This window comes from Canis lupus, chromosome 18, assembly GCF_003254725.2.
Source record: "Canis lupus dingo isolate Sandy chromosome 18, ASM325472v2, whole genome shotgun sequence".
Classification (NCBI taxonomy): domain Eukaryota; kingdom Metazoa; phylum Chordata; class Mammalia; order Carnivora; family Canidae; genus Canis; species Canis lupus.
This window is the reverse complement of record NC_064260.1, coordinates 17423710-17451545: the sequence shown is the minus strand read 5'-3', so window position 1 is coordinate 17451545 and position 27836 is coordinate 17423710. Positions and strand designations below refer to the sequence as shown.

The 27836-nt window shown below is 40.0% G+C and overlaps 1 protein-coding gene across 15 annotated transcripts in view; it reads left to right on the top strand.

Annotated features, from left to right (window-relative positions):
- LOC112661310 (gamma-secretase activating protein) overlaps nt 1-27836 on the top strand; it is an 83393-nt gene that overhangs the window by 41359 nt on the left and 14198 nt on the right. For all 15 annotated transcript variants that reach the window (XR_007403595.1, XR_007403594.1, XR_007403593.1 and 12 more), the window contains 11 exons: nt 490-567; nt 2217-2294; nt 6442-6534; nt 6683-6900; nt 8552-8621; nt 9166-9248; nt 11957-12010; nt 22967-23095; nt 23927-23985; nt 24653-24684; nt 27053-27114. Coding sequence is in view for 9 of the 15 variants with exons in the window: in XM_025449297.3 (XP_025305082.1) it covers nt 490-567; nt 2217-2294; nt 6442-6534; nt 6683-6900; nt 8552-8621; nt 9166-9248; nt 11957-12010; nt 22967-23095; nt 23927-23985; nt 24653-24684; nt 27053-27114 (956 nt within the window). In the remaining 6 variants the exon portion in view is untranslated. The remainder of the gene's footprint in view (nt 1-489; nt 568-2216; nt 2295-6441; nt 6535-6682; nt 6901-8551; nt 8622-9165; nt 9249-11956; nt 12011-22966; nt 23096-23926; nt 23986-24652; nt 24685-27052; nt 27115-27836) is intronic.

The following is a 27836-nucleotide window of genomic DNA, read 5'->3' as shown; positions in this document are numbered from 1 at the left end:
CTAGATTCCCATGATTTAATTTATTTTTATTTTTTTAATTTTTATTTTTAAAGATTCTATTCATTTATTCATGAGAGAGAGAGAGAGAGAGAGAGAGACAGGCAGAGGGAGAAGCAGGCTCCATGTGGGGAGCCTGACATGGGACTTGATCCTGGGACTCCAGGATTACGCCCTGGGCCGAAGGCAGGTGCCAAACCTCTGAGCCCCCCAGGGATCCCCCCCCCCATGATTTTATATGCAGGAGTGTATCTCTATTCATTTTCCTCTCCTTCCATAGTTCACCACAATACATATGTGTGTGCCAAGTAACTGTTGAATTAAAATTTCTTAGCAGCTTGTTAATAAACCAGTTCTAGAATTTGGGAATAATCTATGAGGTAAGTTGAAGTAGAAACATCTAAAGGAATAGAAGTAAGGTTAAGTGGCTTAGGAAACTTTTTATTTGTCTATGGTTCTTTTCACCTCTAATAAACACCTTCTTACTTCTAGGAAGTTTGTGTGTATGTTACAGTCCGAAGTTTGACTCTTGGGAAAAAATCACGTATTCAGTGTTTTACTTTCATAAAGGTACATGTCATTTATTCTTGATTTTTTATTTTTACATAATCACTCTTCCACATAGTAGCAAGTTAGAAGTCTTATTACCTTGTAATAAGTTTATCAGTACATTCTATACTTCTATAATACATGTTTCCTGGAGAAATTCACTAATGAAGAATACAGTTAACCCTTGAACCACATGAACTTGAACTGTGCAGATTCACTTATATACGGGTTTTTTTTTTTCCCCAAAAATACAGTATAGTACTGTGAATGTATTTTCTCTTCTGTATGATTTTTCTTAATAACATTTTTCTTTACTATGATAATACAGTATACAATATAAGTAACATATAAAATATGTGTTAATTGACAGTTTATGTTATCAGAAAGGCTTCTGGTCAGCAGTAGGCTATTAGTAGTTAACTTTTGACTCCCTAAAAACTTATACATGGATTTTTGACTGTTCAGGGATTGGCATCCCAAATCTCTTTATTGTTCAAGGGTCAACTATATTGAGTTAGCTAATATTTTTATATATTTTTTCCTGACCTATGTTTTTTCTAGGCTTATAGTTAGACCAATACTTATGGAAATATTTGTCCAAAATGTGTTTGCTTGCTTTTTTATTATTACTAGTTGGAAAACATCAATATATTTAACTTATAGGGTTACACAGAGTTTTAGTTAAAAGCTTCCATCATCTCTGACCTCAACAGGTCTTAGACCTAAGATACCTTTATTTTGTTTCACATATCTGCAGCCCAGGAAACTGATTTGTCAGCAGTCAGCCTGGGGGGAGGAGTAAATATCCAAGCCTTTTCAGTTCTATAGTTGGCCAGTGTACCTGTAATAGTTTTAGTCTGAATCATGCTAAGGCATATTTATTTTACTTGTTTAGTTCTTTAAAATTAGTTCATGTAGTACATACTGTGGATAGAATTAATTTTTTTTTAATTTGAAATTTTTAAAACTAAAATAACTATGCCAGGCCATATTAGAGTTTATTTTGCAGGACTATCTAACAGTATCTTCAGAAGTTAAAAATCTAGGTAAAAAAAGTTTAACACCTTAATAATGAAGGTGTTAAAGCAACTTCAGAAGTAGACATGCTTTAATAGCATAAGTTGGATTTTTCTTTTGTGGAAAGTTTTCATAGATTTTTCTAATGATTAATATAATGGTTAAAACCATAAATAAAACTTCCATGAAAGTTTTATTAAGAGTTACTAATTCTGATGAAGAGTTAGAAAAATGGAGAGTGAAGAGAGAGTCTACTACCCTAAGTGATTGAGAGAAGTCTCAGAGGATCTTAATGATGGTAAGAAGGTACAGTAAACCGTGAGGGCCACTGAGCCACCTGGTCTCCTCCATCTCTTGGATCCTGAGGTAGATTCCTTTAGATCCTTCTGTCCCCACACAGCCCACCTTATAGGATCTAATATTATATGCTAAGCCCAGAACAATTACTGGGTCCTGATTGCAGTGTGATCTACCTTCCGAGCTGGCTTTTAGAGAATGATGGAGAACCGTGAAATCCAGAAATCAGACTCTTGGTTTGTCAATTTCACAGCTCCTGAATATTAAGAGTATCACATAGAATAGTAGCCTTGGGTGGAATTCCGGCTATTTGTTTCTTACCATTCTTTCCTTGGTTTCCTGTTCTCTCTCCACAGGGCACAGCAAGACCTTCACTGCTGCTCTTGGGAGTGTTGACTCACTTGTGACTAAGGGCCTTACTTTTCTCAACCTTGGTGAGTGAGAGAGAGGTGCATCTCTCTGCTCTGACTCTCCTTTCTAGTACATGTGATACTCAGCCTTCTATATCTCATTTGCTGCCTGTGTGCCCCATTTTCTCCTGCCTCTTTAGGACTTGGATTGTGATGATAACCACTGGCCTTTATGAAGCCTGATAGGGGAAGGTTTTTTTCTGGAAACCTTAGCACTCCTGATTTCTCTGTTATTCAAGGGTCAACTGTATTAAGTTAGTTAATATTTTTATAATATATTTTTCCTGACCTATATCTTTTTCTAGACCTATAGACCAATCCTAATGGATATGTTTGTGTCCCCCATTCAGGTCAGCCTTTTGGAAAGGGATGCATCTCCCTTTATAGAGAACCTAGGCTGTGAGCTTTCCTATGTTTTTAGTAGTAATACTAAAAAAGCCATTTGTTAGTATAAAAAATGATAACAGGGCACCTGGGGGGCTCAGTTGGTTAAGTGTCTGCCTTTAGCTCAGGTCATGATATTGGGGTCCCGGAATCGAGCCCCGAGCCAGGCTCCCTGCTCAGTGGGGAGTCTGCTTTTCCCTCTTCCTCTTCCCACCACTTGTACGCACTCGCTCTCTCTCACTCTCTCAGGTAGATTTATCTGTCTGTCTGTCTATCTATCTATCTATCTTTAAAAAAAAGTGATGACAGTGAGTGGGGCTTTCCCTAAAAGCCTATGAGAAATAATACATCTTGTCCCTTGATTCTAGAGAGGACAAAGGTCTTTGAGACATTGTCCATTCCCCGTTGCTAATTGCTAAGAGCTTCCAAGTCCTATAAATGATTCACGGATCAGCTCGAATGTGTTGATTTTCCCTGAGTAAATATGGTAAGGGAACTTGAGTGTTAGGTTTGAACATATTATGGAGACTATAATGAAGAAAATCAAGAGGGGGTTTATTGTACCAACCTACGGAAAGTGGCTTTTCCATGTCAGTTGGGATGAGGGGCACAAAGAAGTTAGCACAAGACCGAATAACAAGCCTATTACTTGCCCACCTACAGGACATGGCACAGTATTCAGAAAAGAAAAGCTTCAGGTGTAGAGCACGTGATTCTTTGATAACATTCCCCTCTTCCTGTTCCCCAGTCTGTCGACTATTATGACAAAGGTTTAGGAAGCTGTGATGGGAGGGGAGTTGGCAAGATGAGAATGAAAATGCTAAAGTTTATAAAAAAGATTTTTCTTTTGAACAATACTGTAGATGAGGTAAGATAATGAACACTGAGTGGGCCAGTATGTGGTAAATGTTAACATGAGCTTTGAACCTGTGGGAAATTGCCTTAGAGAGGCCTGATTCTACTGCTTCCTGTGGTAAGAGAGATAAATATAAGGTTTCCTGGGTCTGAGACTTGATTCTTATCAGAGAATGCTACATCAACATCCCATCTCAAGAGTGATGTGGGAAACTTTCCACTAAAAAAACTCCAGCATTTCGTGAGGTCAAAGGTAGCCTTCCTTTTTTTCCCCTTGAGAATGACTCTAGAAAAGGGCAGGCATGATTTAATCTATGGTCTTCGGACTGTGGAGCCAGCAGAAATACTAGAGCTTTGTAAAAATAGGTTCTTACATAAGTTATCTTTCCTTCTTAAAAGCATTTCATCTTCTCGGCACAAAATTATATCCAAGATTAAAACTATTCCAGAGGTAATTTTTATGACAACAGTATTGCTTTTTGAGTGATGTAGTTTTTTTCTTATGAATTATATGCAGTTGTCCTGAATTGTCACCCTATTAAAAGGGACTTATATTAATTAAAATATAAAAGCATAGGGGCGCCTGGGTGGCTCAGCAGTTGAGTGCTGCCTTCGGCTCAGAGCATGATCCTGGGGTCCAGGATCAAGTCCCACATCGGGCTCCCGGCATGGAGCCTGCTTCTCCCTCCTCCTGTGTCTCTGCCTCTCTCTCTCTCTCTCTCTCTGTCTATCATAAATAAATAAATAAATCTTAAAAAAATATTGAAGAATAGAGTTGGGGGAAGTTTTCCATGAACCCAAATACCTCTATATAAGATATGTTTGTAAATAAAAAGCTACCGTTTTAAAAATGAATACTATATGTTAAGCATGTTATTTCAATTATCTTGATCCTTACAATTCTGCTGGTGATGTTATCCTCATTTTACAGATAATGAAACTGAAGCTCAGAAAGACTGAGATGTGTACCCAGGCTCTTTTGAGTGTCTCTTGTCAGGGGCCCTGTGTTAGTTTCTTACTGCTGCCATAACAGATTATGACACATTTAGGGCTTAAAGCAACATAAACATTGTCTTCTGGTTCTGGATATCAGAGTTCTGAAATGAGTTTTGAGGGATTAAAGTGAAAGTATGGGTAGAAATGGTTCCTTCTGGGGAGACTCTGGGGAGGAATTCATCCTTGGCCTCCTCCAGCATCTCGAGACTAGCGTTTCTTTGCTTGTGACCACATCACTCCCATCCCTTTCATCCCCACATGATCTTCTCTGTAGCCCAATCTCCCTCTGTCTGCCTCCTATAAACATAATTGGAGTTACTTGGGTCCACTTGGATAATGGTACTCTTCGAATCTCAAGATCCTTGATCCCATCTGCCAAGGTGTCTTTTATCACTTCGGGTAACATATTCACAAGCTCTGAGATTCGCACATGTACATCTTTGAGGGTCATCATTTGGCCTACCACAGGTACTGTTGACATTTTTTATGAGATGATACTTTTTGTGTGAGAGTGTCCTGCGCGTTGAGGGATTTAACAACCTCCACCAAAAAAAGCAGTAGGACTCCTCCTTCCACTCCAATGATCGTGACAACTTGAAACACCCTCTTATATTTCCAAATGCCTCCTCTTCCAGGGACATAGTTATCACCCTAATTAGCTGGTTAAATGATAGGGCTAGAAGTTAATTTAGGTCATTTGATACCAACCGTTTTGACTGTACCTTACTATATCATTATTTATGGTTTTCTACTTAAATGTTGCCATAAGAAGAACATTATCGCAGCCATTTGAGCTATTCATTTTAACATCACTTAATCCACAGTGATCAAGAGGACACTTACTTAAGTCAATGGATCTGAGGGCTTTTTTTTTTTTTAGATATTTATTTATTTATTCATGACAGAGATTGAGATTGAGAGAGAGAGAGAGAGAGAGAGAGAGAGAGAGGCAGAGACACAGGCAGAGGGAGAAGCAGGCTCCATGCAGGGAGCCTGATGTGAGACTTGATCCCGGGTCTCCAGGATCACAACCTGGGCTGAAGGTGGTGCTAAACCGCTGAGCCACCGGGGCTGCCCCAATGGATCCGAGTTTTACATCCTCTTTCCTTTCCTCCGAATGCCTTCAATGCAAATGATTAGCATATATTTCTTTGCTTCTTAAGAAAAAAGAGTCCAGCTGGCTCACTTATAATCTAAATGTGTCATCTATATGAAATTCACTGCTATTGCGTGTGAAACATTATTGGCAAGGGCTACTTCCACCTTACCATTCTCCAGAAATCTATTTTTACACCTTGTCTCAATCTGTGTACAAGTGTTCTCGGTACAAAATTATCTGATACGGGGACCGTGAAGGTGTGAATTCTCGGCAGCTCACTATGCAAGGAAATACACTAGTACCTCACAATGTGTTAGAATGACTGCAGAGATTGTTCTGATGATTATTGATTTAAGGGTTCTCTAAGTGAAACGATGATGATGATAGTGATGATGCTGATGAATGGGCAAACATAGGAAACAAAATTTTAGAGCTTCCCCCAAATGGCAGAAACTAGGACGGAAATCCCCTTCTAAGCTATTCCCAGCCTACCAGAAAAAGGAATAATTCATATTGCTTGGTATTTTTTTTTTCTAATTTGCTTTCTCAGGCCATGTAGGTTCGTATGAAGCCACACTTCACTTAGAAACAAAATTACAGATATCAGTTAAGATAACCCTGGCTAAACGTATGAAGAAAATTAGCCACAGATAGAAATAAATGAGATCTGGCTAGTAAGATGAAATGTACCGACATCAGATGGTTTATTATTACGTTGATTAAAACTTTTGTGTTTAAATGGTTCAAAGAAAAATAGGGATACTGTGACATTCTGGGCTTTACATTTGCCTGTGCAGCTCTTGCTACATGCAGATAACTTATAGCTCTCTCTTCTAGACTATTATGTGGCTGTTTACTTACCTGGTCATTTCTTTCATCTGCTCAACATTCAGCATCCAGACCTGATCTGCCACAGTTTGTTTCTGACAGGTATGGCTATAGTTTTTCCCTCATGAACGTTGTCCATTTGGGTTTATCTTGGCCATGTTTATGTTTGGGTGAGAGAGGTTTCTTTTATTTGCTGACCTCTTTTTTGTTTTTTTGTTTGTTTGTTTTTTGTTTTTTGTTTTTTTGCCAGGAAACAATGAAGTGGTTGATATGCTACCTCATAGTCCTTTACAGTCACTCTCAGGGTCCCTGGTACTGGATTGGTGTTCTGGAAAGCTCTATAGGGCACTCCTCAACCAGTCCTATTTATTACAGTTCCTATGGAACACTCAGCTAGACTGTGAGAAGATGGCCGTGTTGCACTGTGTGCTCTCCTGTGGCCGAGACCCCCGGTTCCTGGAAGCCAAGGTGGTGATGTAGCTTCAGTTTAAAAATTGGCAAATAGACACCAACTGTATATATCTGTGGTTGAAATGAATAGAAGTCACTTTTATTTGGTAATAATTAATTGAAGTTTATGGTTTGTGTCCTGATTTGAATGTATTCTCTTCTTGTGATTCTTTTATATGGACCCCAATCAGACCTCAGACTATGAGCATGTCTGTTCTTCTGACTCTTCTTTTCCATACTGTGCTAAACATTAGGTACATCAGTAACATTCCAAGAAAGTGTTCAGTAAATACTGAATAGCTTCTCAAATACCTACATTTTTCCTGGTCTATATTTGGTGTATAGTATCAGAAGAACTAAAATTTACTGGCATATATTTATTATAAATATTAATTTATTGTAATATACATCACAATGTATATTACATTGTAATAAGTAAATATTAAATATTTTATTGATAAATTTTATTTCATTTATTAATAAATATATTTGTAAATATATTTATATCGCATGATTTAATTTATGAAGCACTTTTACATGTTTTGTCATTTAATTTTACAGCTATCCTGTGAAGTTGGAGAAACCCCCCCATTAGAATTGATTGGGACCAATGGGTGGTTGGGTAATTGAAGAAAAGATACCTTAAACATTTTATTTTAACCTAAAACAAAAAAAGTACATTTATTCACATCTCTTTTGACGTAGATTAAGACCCTTCCTTTGTGTATTACCTGGTTGGAGTTCAAAATCATTTTTCTTACATAAAACTACTAGTAATGTGTTGTCTCTTAGTTCCTGTTAGTTTCTTCTTCCTTTTTTTCTTAACCCTACTACTTTCTTCTTCTTTTAACCTGAGAGCCATATTTTTAAAGATCCCTTCAAAATAATCCATATATATTGGGCAATTTTTTCTAATCTTTACAGTTGTCTCACACGAAGTTTTTTTAGTGTTTTAGACATGCTTTTGAGTCTTTCCAAAGCATTAAACTTTTATTGAGCAAACAACACTCTTTTTGCATCCATATTTCACTCCCTTATGATGATATTTTATTAAATTACCTAATTGTGAAGATAAGTACAACCAGCATGAATAGGTTTTGAAATAAAAACAACTTACTGGTAGCAGTATCCTTCATTTCTATAGTGGGAACAAGGAATTTCGGTACACCAGCAGGTGAGGATGGTTGTGGAGATAGAATTGTTACAGCTTGCCTTTGGGAGGACTGCATAGTGATGTTCACAAAGGTTAAGTGGTGTGACAGTGTTCACACTGTTGTCTAAGCTGGATTCAAACCCAGACCTGCTGCCTTCAGGCTTTGTGCTGTGATTTGGTTTGGTTTGGCTTTCTTCTGTATCCCACAGCTCTTCATATTGGTACTTTGCTATATAACATGACCTACCCTAGCAAAAATAAACAAGGGGTGGAAGGCTTATTTGGATTTCGACCAAAGGCATTTATGAAAAAAGATACGTAAAATGGACCCGATTTATAATACTGCTTAAGCCACAGTCTTGCATTACGTGTCTCGAAGAGAAGTGAGTGTATTCTTCGATGGTTCCAAAATAGATACAGAATTTTAAAAGATTCACGTGTATTTTGTACTTCTTTGATGGTGGGGGCCGGGTGCAGATGTAAATACCAACAGAATCGTCTTATTTCTTTTTAAAGATTATTCAGTGGATTTCTGAGAACATCTCCACCTGCCATTCATTTGACCTCATTCAGGAATTTATAATTGGTAGGTGTTGCTGATGGTGCATATTAAGTTGAGTCCTTGACCCTTTTGCGGGAAGGAAAACAGCAAATTGATAATGCCTCAATCTGTCAAAATGTTGGTTAGAAGCTTTTTTTTCCCCTACTCTATTTCAGTCAGCAGCTAATTAAATTTCATTCTCTCGTGGTCTTGTGAGAAGCTACGACAGTTCAGAGACTGATGAGATTCAATATGATCTTGATTCGCTAACCTTATTAGTGATTTTCTTCCCCCCTGGCAAGATATAAAAACTTCTTGTGTTGGCTAGTTCTGTGTATAATGGTATAATGTCACTTTGGGTTAGGCAGAAATGCCAAGTAATTTTTTAAAAATTATTCTCATTGTAAAGATCAGAACCTGAACATTTCATAAGGTAGAACCATAAAGTTAGCCTTTTGAATATGTTCAAAAGGAGGATAAGGCAATAAAACCTTTTTGGGGGGTTGATTGTTTTTGATGAATTGCAGTGTCTACTGCCTTATTCTTCTTATTAAACCATGTCTTTTTTTTTCTTTCAAATATCTACCAGCTTCTTCATATTGGAGCATATATCCAGAGACAAGTAACATAGATAAACTTTTGCCGTATTCCTCAGTGCTCACTTGGAATACAGTAAGTTAACGCTTTGTATTCTTTATGTAACTAAAATTGATTCACAGTCATGGGTAAGTTGTAGGACATCCCTGTCACAGTACCCATGGCTGTGATTTGATTTGTGTTGACTGATAAGGATCTGAGTTGGAGTTTTCTGGCAGCAAAACAATAGTGAATCTTTGCTGTTAGCCAAAGGTATTTATATAAAATAGAAGAATCAAAGGAGAAAGTACTGAATATGTGTTACTCTTCTTACTGCTAAGCAGAAATAAGCCTCTGATTTAATAAGTCATCTTCAAATGGCATTTTAATTTTTTTTTAGCTACTGGAGTAGATTAAAATATTCTTTAGGTTTTTATAAATGAGAAATGGCCAGACCACTGCTGTCATTGTAAGCTGTTCTATTTACTAAGTAGATTGACCCCTTTTCCGAGCCTCATAAGGAAAATCTGTAATAATGGTAGAGCTGCAAGATCAGTGAAAGTTAGTAATCTCAAGCAAATTCACTGCCCTCAATCTTTTCCTCCTTCTGGTCCATCCTTCCTATTTTTCAGTTGAGAGTGCTGAGCTAACATATTGTTTATTTTCTCTTGAGCGTGGTATAGTAAACTGATATTTGTTGGATCAGAAAGTGAAAATCATGTACCAGCTGTCCCTGAAAAAGGTTTCTTCTTTCCTATTTAAATGTTAGAACTATATGCTTAGTCTCAAGGCAGAGGTTTGTATCAAAAAGGCATTTAGAAAAATAAATTGAATTCTAGTAACACAGACATGGGAGAGTACGTACTGGGATAAATTGTGACACTTGCCCATTTTGTATTTAGACTATCTAAATAGTCAGATATGTCTGATTTGTTTCTGAATGTTCGGTATGCACAAGGGTAGTGTTTTCCTAAAAGCCCTTCTGCCTTTAACTGTTATGAGTTATGAAGTTTTCTTGCCTCACTGTAGAATAACAAGGGAAAGGTGAGCTGGTTTTTCTCTGAGCCCTCACTCTTTGCTTTGAAAACTCATGTGAATATACATGCAGCCTCTATGGTGATGTGGCAGGAAGTTTGCAGGTTAAGCCACGAGGAGTCAGGAAATGCTCTTCTCTGTGTCCTTCCCTCACCACCCAACCCTATCATCCTCCATGTCTGTGTCTGGGAGGTGAGAACTGGGAACCCCCCTAGTTCCCAGAGTTGTGTTTAAAGATGGAGCACATGTTAACTGGATGTCCTGTGAGAGGCTCATCTTGACAGGCAATTCCTCACTTTCGCATTTCTCATGACTGGGGCGGAGGAGCTATTATAGACAGAGAGAGTGATGTCAGGAAGTCCTGTGAGAGTGTAATAGAAACAACCCACAGTTATAACCACCATATACTGAGCTTATTTTAGGGTTATACTTATACTGAGCTTATTTTAGGGTTAACCATGTTGCTCTAAACTTCAAGTGGTTGGAGTAGGTTACTTTTTTTTTTTTTTTTGATGAGTTTATTTATTCAGGAGACAGAGAGAGAGAGAGAGAGAGGCAGAGACATAGACACAGACCCAGGCAGAGGGAGAAGCAGGCTCCATGCAGGGAGCCCGATGCAGAACTCAATCCCGGGACCTGGGATCACTCCCTGAGCCAAAGGCAAGCACACAACTACTGAGCCACCCGGGTGTCCCTTGTTATACCTATCTTAAGATGCCCTTTATAACCTAAAGCTGTAGTGAAATTTTAATACTTTTTTGAATTATCTTCTCTTACCAAGTAGTGATAAGTGAAACACAAAATGCATTCTCAACACAGGCTTTCTGTGATCACAGTGGACAACTCAGTTTTTTTTAATATTCTGGAAATTTATTTCTCCATTGCTGTGGTGCTCCTTTCCACAGGAACATTGTGTATCAGTAAAAATCTAGTACATTTAAGTTCTAAACAAATACCAGATTTTCTTTTTTTAAATCTAAATTCAATTAACCAACACATAGTACATCATTAGTTTCAGATGTAGTGTTCAGTAATTCATCAGTTGTGTATAATACACAGAGCTCATTACATCATGTGCCCTCCTAATTCCCATCAGCCAGTTACCCTATCCACCCACCAAACTCCCCTTTAGTGGCCCTCAGATTCTTTCCTGTAGTTAAGCATCTGTCATGGTTTTTCTCCCTCTCTGATGTCACTAGATTTTATTTCTACATAACACCTTCTGAATTATTTTCTCATATATCTTCTTTTTTTTCACTAGTTGAGAGGCTAGTCTACACAACTGATATAGAAGTACACTTCCAAAATAACTGAATGAAGGACAATTTTGGTTCCTTCTAGCAAGGCAGGGGCCAACTATAACATAATACATTTAAGCAAAAAAAGAAGAGGGAGGAAGAAGCAATAAAATAAGGAAGGAACATGTATCCCTTATTTGATGGTGCAAATGTAGTTTGCCTCATTTGTTTTTAAATGGAAATGTGTAAATAATATATTATTTGCTCTGTATTCCTAATAGGCTTCTCCTTTCCTTCAGAGACACTGTCCTCTATTGTAATCATAACTTTAAAGAATATTTCCCTTCCCAACGCAAGAGATGGGTTGTGTTCCCTGTTATTTATAAACCCCAAAGTTTATTTAAAGTAGAGGTTAGCAAACTGGGAGCTGCCCTCAGCTTCTGTCTGTGCAGAAAACACTTCCTGGAGGCTCAAGCTTGTGGTGCTTGATACATTTAGCAGTCATGTGTGTGTGTTTTTCCCCCACCATAGGAAATTCCTGGAATAACCCTTGTGACAGAAGAGATCACATTGCCTTTCATGAAGGTAAGTCCTTGCAGAGAAGGACAAAAGCACACCGTGCATATGGCTTCCTTGCTGGCTTCCACACCTGACTGGAGTTCCAGCTCTGCTGCCTCGAGTATCATGGTGGTTCCCAAAGGGCTTGCAAACGGTCAAGGGAGGATGGGGGGTAAGGGACAGGGTTAGTTCTCTAAAAAATCCTTCCTCGGGGGTTGAGTAGTAACTGAGGATGATATTATGGCAATTTTTTAGGAATACTCTTTGGAAAAAAAAAAAAAAAAGGAATACTCTTTGGAGAGGGAAGTTTTCTGAAGATAGAGAATGATGGGGATCAACCGAAACCGTACAGAACTCGTCTTTTCCATGCCGCCTCAAACCAGTTCACACTGGAGGGGTTCTTGTAGATTGTCCTTAGAGGACCTGGTAGCTGCTTCTTACTTCATTTGTATCCTCTCAACATGCACGCACGCACGCACAAATACACACACAGTCTGAAACCCATTAAGTAACCTGGGCTGGGATTATCTAATTTCCTTCTGGTTCTAAGAACAACTTTTCTGTTTTTCAAAAGTGACCTATGTTGTCTCTCTGTATGTGGTCTCTGTGAAGCTTCTGCACACCTCCTTCCTGCCACTAAGCAGTAGCGATTAGTGTCTTTCTGTAATCTGGTGGTTTCAGAAGAGTTTCTTAGTACAATAGGGAGAATAGAAAAGGGTGGGTGAGTAGAAAAGAATGTGTATGTAGTTAAAAACTGGAGAGTGTTTTAGCAGTTTCCTTGAAGCTCCTTTGTTGTTTTTGGCATCACCTCCTGTTAATTATAGCTTGGTGTGTAGTGGGAAATCTCAACTTTTGGCAGCAGGCAGCTCGCTGCATTGCCGCTCTTTTATTTACATTTGATGCTTTTGGATCCATGAAGGGCAGGTGAGGCCTGGGCAGCTGGGGAAAAGCTGAAACCCGTAAGGCTGAGGTCATGGTGGTGCATGGGCAATGAGAGAGGGCCAACTGGGGTAGGTTTAGCAGTTCTGGCTTTCAGGCCTAAGAAGCGTCCTGCAAGGAGGCTGACAAGTGATGGTTCTAGGCCCCAGCCTGAGACCACTGTGGAGCTCTCCAAAGGGAGGAGGATGAAGGGAAAAGAAAGGTTTGATTAATAGCTGAAAAAATTCTAGGGCACCTGGGTGACTCAGCCGGTTAAGCGTCTGCCTTCTGCTCAGGTCATGATCTCAGGGTCCTGGGATTGAGCTCCATATGGAGCTCCTTGCTCAGCAGGGAGCCTGCTTCTTCCTTTCCTTCCTGCTCCTGCTCTCTCTCAAATAAATAAAATCTTAAAAAAAAAAAAAAAAAAGCTGAAAAAGTTCTTAAGAGCCTCCATCTTTTCATTGTATGGTTTCTGCTCTTATCACTAGCCCTACCAAACCCATAATATGTTTGATGGACACACAATAAGCCAGTGAAGAAAATTTTAAAGAGAAAGTAATGTCACCCATAATTCTACAGTTCCTGACAGATCAACTTTCAGCTCCCCCACCCACCCCCGTTTCCTCCTGGCCTTTGTAATATTTTACCTAGTAATGACAACCATCCAGAGATATTTAGTAAAGATTGCCAATTATATCATTTTTCGTGCTGCTACTATGTGAACTTTGTAGTTATGACCTCTCATGGCTCCATAAGATTCTGCTGGGTTATTGTGTCCTAATTAATCATTTTTCTGTTTCGAGACATTTACTCTGTCTCCAGCCCGCATTAAAAAAATTGCTATTAAAAATAATGTTGCAGTGAATATTTTTACATAGATATATGTGATGTCTATGTAATGTCTATATTTGGTTTATTCCTCCAAGGTTAAATGTCCAGGAGTTTTACTGGGCGAAGACTATGACAATTTTAAAACTTTTGATTGTTATTGCCAAATTGGTATTCAAAAAAAAAGTTGTGATTAACTTACAAGGTTTTTATGAGTTTCAGTTTTACTATAACCTTTTCACCATTGTATATTTTCATTTAAAAATTGGGACAGCTGGGTGGCTCAGCAGGTGAGCGTCTGCCTTTGGCTCAGGGTGTGATCCCAGGTCTGGAGATTGAGTCCCACGTCGGGCTCCCTGCATGGAGCCTGCTTCTCCCTCTGCCTGTGTCTCTGCCTCTCTCTCTCTCTCTCTCTCTCTCTCTCTCTCTCTCTCTGTGTCTCTCGTGAATAAATAAATAAAATCTTTTTTTAAAAAAAAGCGTAAAGGAGTGATGTGAAGGTTCTCTTAATTTTTTACCCATTGGCTTATTCTAAGAATATGACTTGGCTTTCCTTCAGAACAAAGTAGCTTATTTTTGCACTTTTCTTTTTTCTATTTCTGTGTGTAAAATGTTGTTTTTATATTCATGTTTTTTTCTTTGATAGTCACCCTGCCATCTCCTCACTTTTTTCTCCTCTCCCCTAATTATCTTTAGCATCTGGCCCTGCAGACAGATGTTTCCCATTAACCATCCCCAAACCTGCTTCGGATATCGCTCTCTGCTCCACATGTGCCTACATGCTGGTAGGAAGGGTTACGTAGCGCAAGTTCGAGCCGTAGATCTCTTCACAACCCTGTCCACGCACATACGATGGACAGGCAGGGGAGCAAAGGTCCTGCTGGGATGGGCCTTGGGCTTTGGAGGAAATGGTACTAGATTTGGTTAGGCCAGTCCCCAGCCCAGCCCTGGTCACTCAGCACGGGGGACACAGGACACCTGGCTCTGATCTTTCTCGTTTGTTTCCCCACTTCTGTTTGCACAATAGCCCTCACTAGAAGCTGCTGCCTTTGACCTACTTCTTCTGCCCCAAGTCCCAGCTTAATTATATTGCGATGGACCTGCTTGCAGTGGCACATGCCACCCTCTGCTCCCCCCCCCCCCCAGCCCCAGTTATAGGACTGTTCTCAACATGCTTATTCAGCTACAGGAGTTGGCTCTGACTACCTATGACCTGAATCACAAGTTACCTTTCAAATGAATGTGTGCTTGCTGCCAGACTTTCCACGAGGCCCAAGGGACCTCTATTTACTCTCACCACACTTGCTTCCATTCTCCTTGGTAGATGACTAACGTGATAAGGAGTCCGGAGAGGGAAGGGCAAAGTGAAACTAGATAAGCATTTTCTTCCGGCTCTCTCTGCAAGTAATTCTCCTGTGCAGTACTTTACATAGGACTTAACTAGGACTATGTCATTTAACGTGCATAAACCAGTTAAATTAGAAGTTTTATCACCTGAAATGCAAGAGGCTTCCTTACATTATAAAATTGTTTCCCAGAGAGCTTTAAACAATTACCTGAATAGTATATTGAAACAAGGTCCTTGCCCTAAAAGCAGTGTTATCAAGAGTGACCTTCCTACAAATGATTTTATTTTTTAAAGATGTTATTTATTTATTCATGAGAGACCCAGAGAGACAGCGAGACACAGGCAGAGGGAGAAGCAGGCTCCATGCAAGGAGCCCAATGTGGGACTTGATCCCAGGACCCCAGGATCATGACCTGTGCCAAAGGCAGATGCTCAACCGCTGAGCCACCCAGGCATCCCCTACCAATGATTTTAACCCTTCATAAAACATGGTTTTCTCCAGGGAGGTGGCAATTTTCATTAAAGGCTTAAAATTACCCTTGATGTTATGGTGAGAAGAGAAACTATTAAAACTGTCCAACCACAGGAAGCACAAAAAGATTGAAAAGTATATAGAGACAATAACCTATTTGAACATAAAGATATAGGTGAATGAGCATACCACAAATGGAGAAATGGAGTATTTTTACCAAAGTATTTTTTAACCCAGACATCCTTAGTTTCTTTTTATAAAATAAGGAAACCTTTTCGTCATTTGTTTAGATTAACTGACTCAGAGACTGGGAAGACCAGAAAGACTTCTATGCCCTTCCCAGTTCTGTCCACTCAAACTCGATCGTGTTACTGCAAGTATCTATGGGGAGGGCTCTCAGTGCCCCCTGAGCAATTGGGAAAACGATCATGGGCACCTGGGCTCTTCTCCATTCAGAGACTTGTTTATTTAATTATGCTTCTTCACTTAAAAAGTGTCTTAAGAATACTATTTTAATTGGACAAGAGTATAATTAATTGCTTAAGGAAATAGAAACAACTTTTTTCCTTGACCCTCCCAATACAGACAACCACCATCATCTAAAGGTTGGGGATCCAGAGTATCAACAAAATTACAATGTAATAGCTTACAATTTTTAAAAGTGATGGGTGTCGCTTTGATAACTGTGTGTCCCAGATAATGTCAATTGGTTATGTGGGAAATTGATTTTGCAAAGTTCAGTTTGTACATAGGTGATACTGTGATATAACTAGAAATACTAGACATTTGGTCTCCATCCGTGATTCCTAGGACAGAGTTCCTAAAATCCTGGTCATTTCCTAAGTGATAAGAGCTATAGGGATATATTTTGTTATATTTAGCGTTTGTTCCCAGTTTCTGAAATAGCTCCGGAGCAAACCGGTGAAAAGAATGTCTTTTGTTATTCATATCAAGCCCCTTTCAGTTACACCTGAGTTATGTTAATGAGATGGTTTTTTGGAAAGCACCTAGGCTGTGGGCTGGTTGCATAAAGAACCAACCCTGTAGAAGGTTGGAACTTTCACTGCCTGCCCTCCTCTCACCTCCAGAGGTAAGGGAGAGTGGCTAGAGATTGAGTTCAGTGACCAGTGGCCAATGATTTAATTTATTCTGCTTGCGTAATGGAGCCTCCATAAAGAACTCTTACTGAAGGAGTTTGGATAGCTCCTGAGATGGATGACCAGTGAAGGTGTGGGAGGGTGCTATGCCTGAGGAGCCCTTGGAAACAGCCCTTTCCCCCATGCCTGCTCCTATCCATCTCTTCATCTGGCGGTTCCTTAGTTGTATCCTTTTACGATAAACCAATATATAATAAGTAAACTGTTTTCTTGAGTTCTGTGAGCTACTCCAGTGAATTATCAAACCCGAGGAGGAGGTCTTGGGAACCTCTAATTTATAGGCAGCTTTTGGGATCCAGTGCTGCTTCTTGGTAGGTAGTGTCAGAATTGAGTTAAATTGTAAGACACCCAAGTGGTGTTGGAGAAGTGATGGATGTAGGGGAGGAAACTCACACAATTGGTGACCAGAAGTGGAGTCTTCAGTGAGTAGATTGTTGTAGAAGAAAAAGAAGAGTTTTTTCCTATGCAAAATATCTCCTGGAACGGTGAGGTATAGCAAGTTCAATTAATATTGTCAAACATAATTTTACAATGCTACAAAGAAATATTACTGCTTAGAAACAGAGCATCAGGCTGGTGTTTTTATTTCTGTCATATCTACAGAGATGGGGGGTGCGCCTTCAGTTTACATCTCAGATGATGAAATTGAGGAACAGAGCCAGCCACTAGGCTGTGCTGCTGTTCTTCATAGGTTTGGTTGCAGATATACTGTTTAATGCTTAAGGTTGAAAGGAGAGAAATATGTTCCTCCTGGCTTTCTTAGGGCATGTGCTGGTTATGAAATAGTTTAGAGTCATACTTAGTGATTACATTAAAAATGCAGCCCATTAAAAATGGCTGAGAGAACTACTCAGCTGGGCAAAGAAGAGAACTGCATTTTTCTAGATGTGGGAAAGAAAGAGGAAGTTAATTTATAAATAGGAGAACTGGCACTCACAACATGCAGTCCCCTTTGCAGGAAGTCTCAGGAGTTCCAGTCACTGGTCCTCTGTATGGATCTGATGGTCTGTTCAGAGCATTTTGGCTTAGTATGGTGCTTTGCTAGTTTATGGACACACAAGGGTTTCTATTTTATTCTATCTGTGCTCAAGGTTAGTGGGTCACTGTGTTTCTCTGGGCTGCAAATAAAAGTTGATACTGAGATGGAATCCGTTGGACAGCCAAATGAAGTGATGCTCTAGTTTTGCTAGTTGAGCCCTGGTGTGGAGAGTCAAGGTTTTCTGAGTTGGCCTCTTCTCCTCTAAGAAGATGAGGATTAATCAGCAGATGCAGGACCAAAGCCAGAGGGCTTTTTAGAAATGAAAGGCAGATGTCTTTTTTTTCCTGGCAGGAATTTGCAGATGAGCCAGTACCACAGGGCTTTTTTTTTTTTTAAATCTCCCCAAATCAACTAGCAATCCAAATCATAAATGGGGAACAATCCCTTAATGTAACCCTCTAGTCCTTTTCTTCAATTAATAGTTTTTATGGGTTTTGTTTGGTAATTATTTTCATGTCTTCCTTAGAGACAAAATGAGATTTTTTTTTTTTGAAAGTAATCTCCACACCCCAACATGGGGCTCGAACTCACTACCCTGAGATCAAGAGTTGCAGGCTCCACCAACTGACCCAGCCAGGCGCCCCTATTTTTCAAGAAGAGACTTGGGATAATTTCCCTTCTTTCAAAATCAAGCTTTTTAACTCCTCCTCATGCAGGAAAATACTTCTGGGGCTTCCTTGAAAATCTGATGGCTTCTAACACCAGGATCTCCCAGAAGTAGCTAAATTTATGAGTATTTTTCTTTTCTTTTTTAATTTTATTTATTTATTCATGAGAGACACACACACACAGAGACAGAGACACAGGCAGAGGGAGAAGCAGGCTCCATGCACCGGGAGCCTGACGTGGGATTCGATCCTGGGTCTCAGGCAGGCGCCAAACCGCTGCGCCACCCAGGGATCCCCCCTTCCCCGCATTCTATGTCAAAGCATCTAAAATTTTATCTTGGAGCTGCTTTAATTCCCTGGGTTAACGAGCATGCCCGTGTTACTCTGACGCTGGAGATCATCCTAGATCGGCTCCGACCTCCTCCTTAACCCTGCCTCCTGTTAATTAGCAACACAATCACAATCACAGGTTTTCAGACAGCTAGTTCTCCATCAGCCTGTGAACCGGAGGCGAGGCGGTAGATGAAGGAAACCTGTGGGGGTGGGTGGGCGAGGGAGATCACCTGGGCATGCTCCAGCAGCGTCCTCTGCCCCGACTGAGCGCTAGGGCTGCTCAACCCACCGCAGCCCAGTGTCCAGGGGATGCCAGCCAGGTGTTTGCTGAGCTTGGGAGTCACGTGCTAGAGGCAGAGCATGAAGTTCTCGTGTTGCTTTCTCCAATGCTCTGTCGCTGATCTAAATCCACGATCTGCATTCTTGTCACTTTGCTCACTCCCTAAGTGACCCATCTGAAACATCCTCTCCATGTCTTTCACTTACTCAAGTCCACTTTCGAACCCTGGGTCTTATCTATTACTCAGGCTTCCAAAGAGGCCTTCCAATTTACAGTGACCTCCGAGAATTTTCATAACTGAAAAAAATTATATCACTCACCTCATAGATTTCCATGTAGTGACATATGCCACTAATTGTTTTCATCTGTGTTATAACATCCGGCCCAGTGACCTTGAAAGACCTACAGGTTTATAGTAAAATAATTCCAGGACTTTTGGTTAACAGTGCTTCTTATTTAAATATAAGTGGTTTTTGTTTATTCTTTAAACTCAGAGCCTTTTCCTTCTAACTCAGGTGTTTGGGCTATTTTAGGTTATGAATTCCTTTAAACACTGGTGCAAGCTGTAGACCTTGTCCCCAGAAATGTCCCACAACTCACTCCATTTTACATACAGTCAGTGGGTTCATAAGCCCCTTTGAAGTCCAGCCATGGACTTGTTTTATCTGTTTATTCTCAACTGAGAAAAGGAATTTTTTTTAATAGGGTGGAAGGGGAAGGAAGAAGGTAGCTTGGGAGAGATCTTTTCTTAGGAGCTGCAGAAGATCCCATGAACACATGGGATCTTCTGACAGTACAGTGACATTTGGCCTGAGGGGAAGAGGCGCCCTGACAGAAACCAGTGTGCCCTCACAAGATGTCCTGGGCCTCACAAGATGTCACCGACCATAGCGTGGGACTGCTGTCCAAGCAGGCTGAGCGGGTATCTTAGCCAACCACTAGATGTCACCACAACACTGATTAGTTTCGAGGCTTTGTGTTAGTGTGCCTAACCCAGGAGTAGAAGAGCAAGAAAGCTGCAGTGACTTCCAGTCAGGGACTTAATACTGCCAAATGTTGGCAGAATTTGCTTTCATTATTATTTTTTTCAATAGAAGGAAGACCAAAGGGTGGACAAAGGTACATTAATTATAAATAAGTTAAAAGAGGAAGAAAAGGTGAGTGAGGTAGGTCAGTCAGGGACCGTGATGTGACACAAGTGTTCCAGTTTCCCCTAGAAGTGACCTTTTCTTGGAAATAGTTTTTCTTGTCTCTGTGAGAAGGGATGTTGGCTGGATGGGCCTTTCAGGCTTCTAAAACAGCAAGCTAATATTATGTAAGCTAATATTATGTAATTTACGGATACTCCAAAATTCATTTTGAACCAGTGGGGACTGTCCTTTCTATAACAGTTTGGGTAATGTGCTATTATTTAACATAAGGGCATTTTTCTCGATTGAGGCATATTTTATTTAAAATAAAATATTTTTAATTTTTTTTTTTTTTTTTTTGCAATGTAGCTAAATCTGTTACCACACTAGGCATTAGCTCACTTTGTTTTATGGCTACACATTGCACTTCTGGCCCTAGTCAAATCTTTTATAAATATGTATATTTTGGCAAGAAAGTATATCATAAATCTATCTTCACTGATTTAAGAAAACAACTTTTGTCAGTATATCCTTTGACATCAGCCATAGAAACCTTTTTCTAGATATGTCTCCTTAGGCAAGGGAAACAAAAGCAAAAATGAACTACTGGGACTACATCAAAATAAGCTCTTGCACAGCAAAGAAAAACACCAACAAAATGAAAAGGCAACCTACGGAATGAGAGAAGATATTTGCAAATAATATATCCAATAAGAGGTTAGCATCCAAAATATATATAAAAAAATTATACAGCTCAACACCCAAAAAACAAATGATCCGATTAAGAAATGGGCAGAGGACCTGAATAGACATTTCTCCAAAAAAGATGTACAGATGGCCAATAGACACATGGAAAGATGCTTAACAGTACTAACCATGAGGGAAATGCAAATCAAAACCACAGTGAGATTTCACCTCACTCCTATCAGAGTGGCTAGAATCAAAAAGACAAAAAATAACAAGTGTTGGTGAGGATGAGAGAAAAAGGAATCTTCATGCTTTGTTGGTGAGAATGCAAATTGGTACGACCATTTCAGAAAGCAGTATGGAAGTTCCTCAAAAAGTTAAAACTAGAATTACCATATGACCCAGTAATTCTACTACTTGGTATTTATTTACTTGAAGAAAAAGAAAATACTAATTTGAAAAGATATATGGACCCTTATGTTTATTGCAGCATTATTTACAATAGCCAAGATATGGAAGCAACCCAAGTGTCCATCCATAGATGAATGGATAAAGAAGTGGCGGTATATGTATATAAAGGAATATTACACAGTCATTAAAAAGAATGAGATCTTGGCATGTGCTACAACATGGGAAGACCTATAGGCATAGTACTAAGTGAAATAAGTCAGAGAAAGGCAAAGACCATATGGTTTCACTTATGTGTAAAATTTAAGCAACAAAACAAATAAATTAAAAAGAGACAAACCAAACTCTTAATTACAGAGAACAAACTAGTGGTTGCCAGAGGCAAACTGAGTGTTGGTGGGGGGTGGGGGGGAGGAATGGGTGAAGTAGATGAAGGGTATTAAGTGGTACTAACTTCCAGTTATAAAATAATTATTAGAGATGAACAGTACAGCAGAGAGAATATAGTTAATAAGATCGTAATAATGTTTTTTGGTGACAGATGGTGACTACAGTGTTGTGGTGAGCATTGAATAATATATAGAATTCTTGAGTCATCGTATTGTACCCTTGCAATACAGGATTGTATGTTAAGTATACTTCAATTTAAATTTTAAAAATTAAAAAATAGGGGCACCCAGGTGGCTCAGTTGATTAAGCATCTGACTCTTGGTTTCAGCTCAGGTAATGATCTGAGGGTCATGGGCTCGAGCCCAGCATCAGGCTTCGTGCTAGCAGGGAGTCTGCTTGAGATCCACTCTCTCCCTCTCCCTCTGCCCCTCTTTCCACTCTCATGCATTCTTTCTCTTAAATAAATAAATCTTATATTAAAAAATTAAAACTATTTGTGTCAACCCATTCTTCAATATTAAAAAAAAGCATTAGAATTGCCTTTTATTTAAAAACAAATGTAATGGATACTTTATTGCTTCAATTATAGCAATATGTCAAGGACCTAGATAGAACGCCAGCAAATTCTGTTTTGGAGTTTTGGAATATTTTATGACTAAATGTGAAACTAGTTCACTCCACCTTTCTGATTCCTCGGTTCAGAAAGACATCTTTTGGTAGTAGATAAGCTTAGCAGTAAGTAAGGCTATTCCTGTGCTGTAAGTCTTATGAACTTTCTCTGAATATAGCATTGTTAGTACAACCTAAGTCAGAAAAGTGGGTGTCTGGAGAGGAAACAATTTTATGTGTTTAGTACAACACGGAGTTTAAATTTTTTTTTTTTATTTTTATTTATGATAATCAGAGAGAGAGAGAGAGGCAGAGAGAGGCAGAGACACAGGCAGAGGGAGAAGCAGGCTCCATGCACCGGAAGCCTGACGTGGGATTCGATCCCGGGTCTCCAGGATCGCGCCCTGGGCTAAAGGCAGGCGCCAAACCGCTGCGCCACCCAGGGATCCCCCAACACGGAGTTTAAAGCAGGCTTCCCAACATAGCCTTAACCTAGGTGATTCATACAGGTTTTGGAAAGTGAGCAGTAGTTCTCTATTAAAGGAGAAGAAAAGGAAATGGGGAAAGCAAGACTCCGTAAGTCTTACTATTTTAGAATTCCTGCAGGAGGAGAATGCCATCTTTTGCGGGAAGAATTCACTCAGAAATGCTACCCTATATGAGCTGAGGAAGTAAGGCGAGCCTGGCTTTGCAGCAAGGCTGAGTGGTTCTCGCTGGTTGGTTGGGGCCACAGGCCCTGCTTGTCAAGCTCACCAATGTTTTTTTGTCTTCTGCAGGTCCACAGCTTTAAGGGCTACTGGGAAAAACTGAACTCCAACCTGGAATATGTTAAGTGCTCCAAACCATGCTTGCTGTATAACAACAGCATGGTCAAGAGAGAATGGCACAGCCTGATCTCAGAAGAGGTTTGTGTGGATTCATGAGAATAAAGCAAGAAGCAAAAGTACAGAGCGTTAGATGAGGTGATGCCCTTAAGTTCTAAGGGTGGCTTAAATTTGCAGCACTCTCCCTAATTGCCAGACTCTTTTGCACTGTTGCAAGAAGACCACAGTGCTTCTCTGATCTCTCTTCTCTTGAGGAGAATCAAGTGCACAGAAGTTAAGGGACACACACAGCATGTTCATAGTAGAAGTGAGACTAACATCCAGGTCTTCTCTGTGTTCTTGCATTATTTGTATAGTTAAAAATTGGTTTAAATAAACCCAGTCTTCCCAAATTAGTGGTTGCCAGGGGTTAGGGCTGATTGAAAGAAGAGTGGCTGGGACTGTCTACAAAGAGGGCAGCACAAGGGAGATCTTTGGGAGGATGAAACAGTTCTATATCTTGATTGTTGTGGTATATTGTGGCACATGAATCTATGTACATGATGAAATGACATAGGGCTCTACACTCATTCCAGCAATATCTATCTTCTAATTTTTGATGTTGTACTATCATCATTTATATAAGATATAAACATGGGGGGAGATTAGGTGAAGAGTCCATGAGATCTCTCGGTAGTAGTGTTAATGTATGTAACACAACACTGTATAGTTGATTTGCTACTTCCTATAATAAATAATTTCAGAATAAAATGTTTTTTAACTAATTTTTAAGAACCTTATGTATTTTGATTACTTGGAAAGTATATTTCTTTTTTCCAAAATTCTTTACTATATTGTATTATGTCCTTGGTATGAAAAATGTCACCCACAAAACCTCTATCTTCTACACCTCTGACATGTTCTCTCTTCTAGAAAACCGGAAGAAGAAGGTCCATGGTATATGTGAGGAATATTTTTGATAATGCAATGAAGTAAGTAAAATTAGGGATTAGTACCTACAAGATGGCTATTTTTTGCAGTTACTTTTTTGGATACCTTTCATGGAAGTAGTTTACTTTTGTTGAGTATCCTCAATAAAATGATGCCATCAGCTTAATGAATGCAGCCACCTGGGCCCTATTCTTGAGTTTGGTGCTAGAGTTTCTAGTGGGAAAATTGTATATGTTAAACGCCATAGACTTGCATCCTGAGGGTGGATGAAATATAAGCGATAAGTGGCAAAGAGAGCTCTTACTAAGTGAGCACTTTGGAGGGTAGAGACAATAGGTTCATTTAAAAAGCGTTAGTGGGCTGATGAGCTGGCTCTTATTTTGAAAGCCCATTTTCAGGACAGATGAGTCATCTCGGAGTGCTACAAGTACAGGCCCCATTCCAACCTTGTTCTATTTTCTGTTCCCATTATTTCCAATAACTGAGAGCTATGATTGTTCTAAATTGTTGTCATTGTTTGTGCTAAAGGGTTTTGAGATTTTATAATTGCCTAATGTGGCTTTTGTCAAGTTGATTAAAGTGTTTGAGGTTTTCAGCCACCTGAAAACAGTTTCTGCAGTGGTTTTATGGAGGATATCTTTGTATGGTATTGTGGCTTTTAAAAAAAAAATCTTCCTATGTGAATAACATTGGCTAATTTCTTTGTAGGGTGATTTCTAACCTAGAAGCAAGGAATTTGGGTAAGAAAAGACCTGTAATAAAGCCTTCTGGATTTCAGTCAGTGTTTGGTTTGTAACACTGTGTTTCCTACCCCCGTGTTGGCAAGAAAATCACGCCCGATAGTGTAATGAAGACAGCACCCTTTACTATCTATCCAACCAGCTTTTTCCATGTCTGTCTTGGTACCAGGACCTTTAGGGACAGCTGCTGAATGTGCTTTTGCTGGAAGAGTCCCTGAGTGTTGGCTGTTTGGTTTTCGTTATTTTTCTTCATAGGCTTGATCTAATTACCATGCCCTGTAGCTATACCCACAGGATGCCCTTCTGCAGTTCCCCTAGCTTAGTGCTGCTTTCTTTCCAGCCATCTAATCACACAAGGGTCTTTGATTTTGGTTAATGTTTGGGCACTCACTGGGCTAGATCATAGGAGTACAAAGATAGGAGTCTCTGGATAAGCTTTGTGGTTTTGGGGGAAGAGCATGGGCTTGGAGCCAGACAGAACTTGGCTTCAGATCCAGTTCTAGCCACATGCTGACAGTGTACTCGTGGGTGAGCCATGTATTCATTTTGTGTATTATCCTTTTCAGGGCAAGGTGAGGGGGAAAATGAGAGCAAATGGGGTAATGTTTATAGTGCCTGTTACAGTGTTTGGCACAAGAGATGCCTGAGGTGGCTGCTTTGTCATTAACGTGTGAGGAAGAAATGCAAACGCACCATTTCTAAACCAGGTGACAGGTGTTATAGAACCACAATGGGGGAGGGATTGGGTCAGGAGTGGGGATGGTTGGGGAAGAGAGCAAGGTTAGAAGAGGCTTTCCAGAAGGAGTGACATCCGAGGTAAGTCTTGATAAACACCCTGCCAGGTGCAACTGGGGGAAGAGAATTTTAAGCGTATCTAGGTACAGCTTTTTTTTGTGGTTTTTGTCACTGGAACTCTTTCATGCTTCATAAAGGTCAGCCTCCACTTAAAAAGCTGTTAGTTTGATATCCCACTTTTGTTTTATAGGCTTGGATGTTTAGGTATATGTTGGGCGATCCTAACGGAAATTATTTTATACAGTGCATTGTGGTGCATCCTGCAGCTGTGCACACAGCTCACGTGAACCCTGACAGTGACCTTGTGATCCAGCCCAGGCCGCCAGAGCCTGTGCTCACTGCACAGCCCAGAGGGAAGCAGCCTCTGCCTGTGTTAGCAGACCATCCGTGCCTGAAGCCAGGGGTTCCACCACCGGCAGGAGCAGCAGGCAGGAGTCCTGCCTGGCAGCCAGGGTGTGGATGTGCCTGATTCAGGCTCGCCCTTCTTGCTCCGCTAGGAATTTTGCAACATGGGAAATGTTGCTGTTTGTTGAAGCTTTTGTTGTATCCGTCACTCCTGTCCCTGTTGGAACTCTTGCTCCTGTACTCCCAGCCTGTTTGCATCCTGTGGCCAGTCACTCTCTCTGGGTGTACTTTGGGAACTTGTCCCTTCCTCTCACATGCTTTGCTTGCACTGTGTCCTAGGAAGAACGTCATCATTAACAGAAACAGAACAATCTGTGTGAAATTCAGGGCTGCTGGCATCAAGTTTTGAATTGCTTCATCTTAATCAAGAAGGTTGTTTAGGATCCAGGTTGGATTTATCCTGAGGAGTCGAGAGGCATCTGTGCTGGCCTACCCAGGGTGGTCAGCCTACTGACCAGGGCAGTTCTGCTCTCTTGATGGCTGTGTGCCTCAGGTGCTCCAGGAGAGGAGGAGCAGGGCACGAAGGTGCTGTTAGAGTGAGTGTTAGGGCACATCTGCCAACAAGACTGTGTTTGCCTGCCCCTCCAGTCTGCTGGTGTAGTGCAAATCATCGGATTTCACCTTCCATGTCACTTTTCCTCTTGATCTGGTTACCTTTTTAGTTGGATAACCTGTGTCAATTAATATTATTTGCTACAGTAATTGACAGATCCCCCTCAGTTCAGTGACTCCCAAAGTCATTAAACTATCAGGGGGTCCCAAAGAAGGCAGTGATGTAATCCTTCCACTAAGTCCCTGTCCCTGTGTTTATGGCCCCCGTGGGGTTAAAAGAAGGCCCAAGTGTCTCTGACTCCAGTGAAACAGATTCTTAGACAGTGGTGAGCTTTCGTGTTAAAGAGAATTCAAAGCCAGAGCCTGTTGGTGTTGGGAAATGGGTTCCTTGTTTTCTTTCTCTCTTAGTCTGTTAGAGTAGAGCTTTCTGTGTATCATCTGACTGATAAGTTTGGCTTGTAGGAATAGGCCACACATTTAATGAAAAATTTCATCCCATCAGCAAAATGGTCTATTTTCCCAATAACTCAGAGAAGGGAAACCCAGGCTTATTTCTCTTCTTCTAGCCCATTTTCCAAAAATCACTCTGCTTGACTCTTGTTTTGTTTAATTTCAGAGCCAAGATTAACACCCCTCTTCCAGGAGGAAGACTATCACCAGAGGCTGCTTATAGGGCTGGTAAGTGGTCTGTGGGCCACTTGGGTGCTGGGAAACAACAGGATTCAAGAGAAGGGGAAAGGGCTAGATTGTGCTTCTCACATTGATCTTATTTTTCATTCACTCTTTTAATGCATAGCCATTACCAGCCACTGTAGGCCCTGTGTGTTCAGTGTTAAGCAACACTGATATGATTTCTGCACATTTACAAGTTATAGTCTGGTGGGAGAGATGTAGATGAATCAGTCACCACCCAGAATATATAATTACAAAACATCATAAGGAAATGCACAGCACTGAGTGTTTAAAACAAGGAAAGACAAGAACAATGTCTCTGTGGCATTTGTGTTTGGGGTTTAAAATACAACAGAATAAAGTATTCTTTCTCAAGAGGTCCTACTACAAGGAAGACCAAAGAGAGATAAATCAAAATAAATGAATGGGAGAGCAGAATTGGTAAATAAATCCAAAATCTATTTTTTAAAACACTGATTCAAGAGACATATGGAAAGTGTAATAAAATATTTTTAATACTGTGCAGGCTTAAGAATGGGATAATCTATTACCTTAAATATAGAAATTTTAAAAATATGTATAAATACATATTCACACATTTGAAAATTCCAGTTAAAGTTTCCTTGATAAATAGAAATACCAAACTTGAGCCAAGAAGAAGTAGAAATCCTTGAAAATACAATAACCATAAAATAATTTAAAAATATATCAAATATTATCTAGAGGGG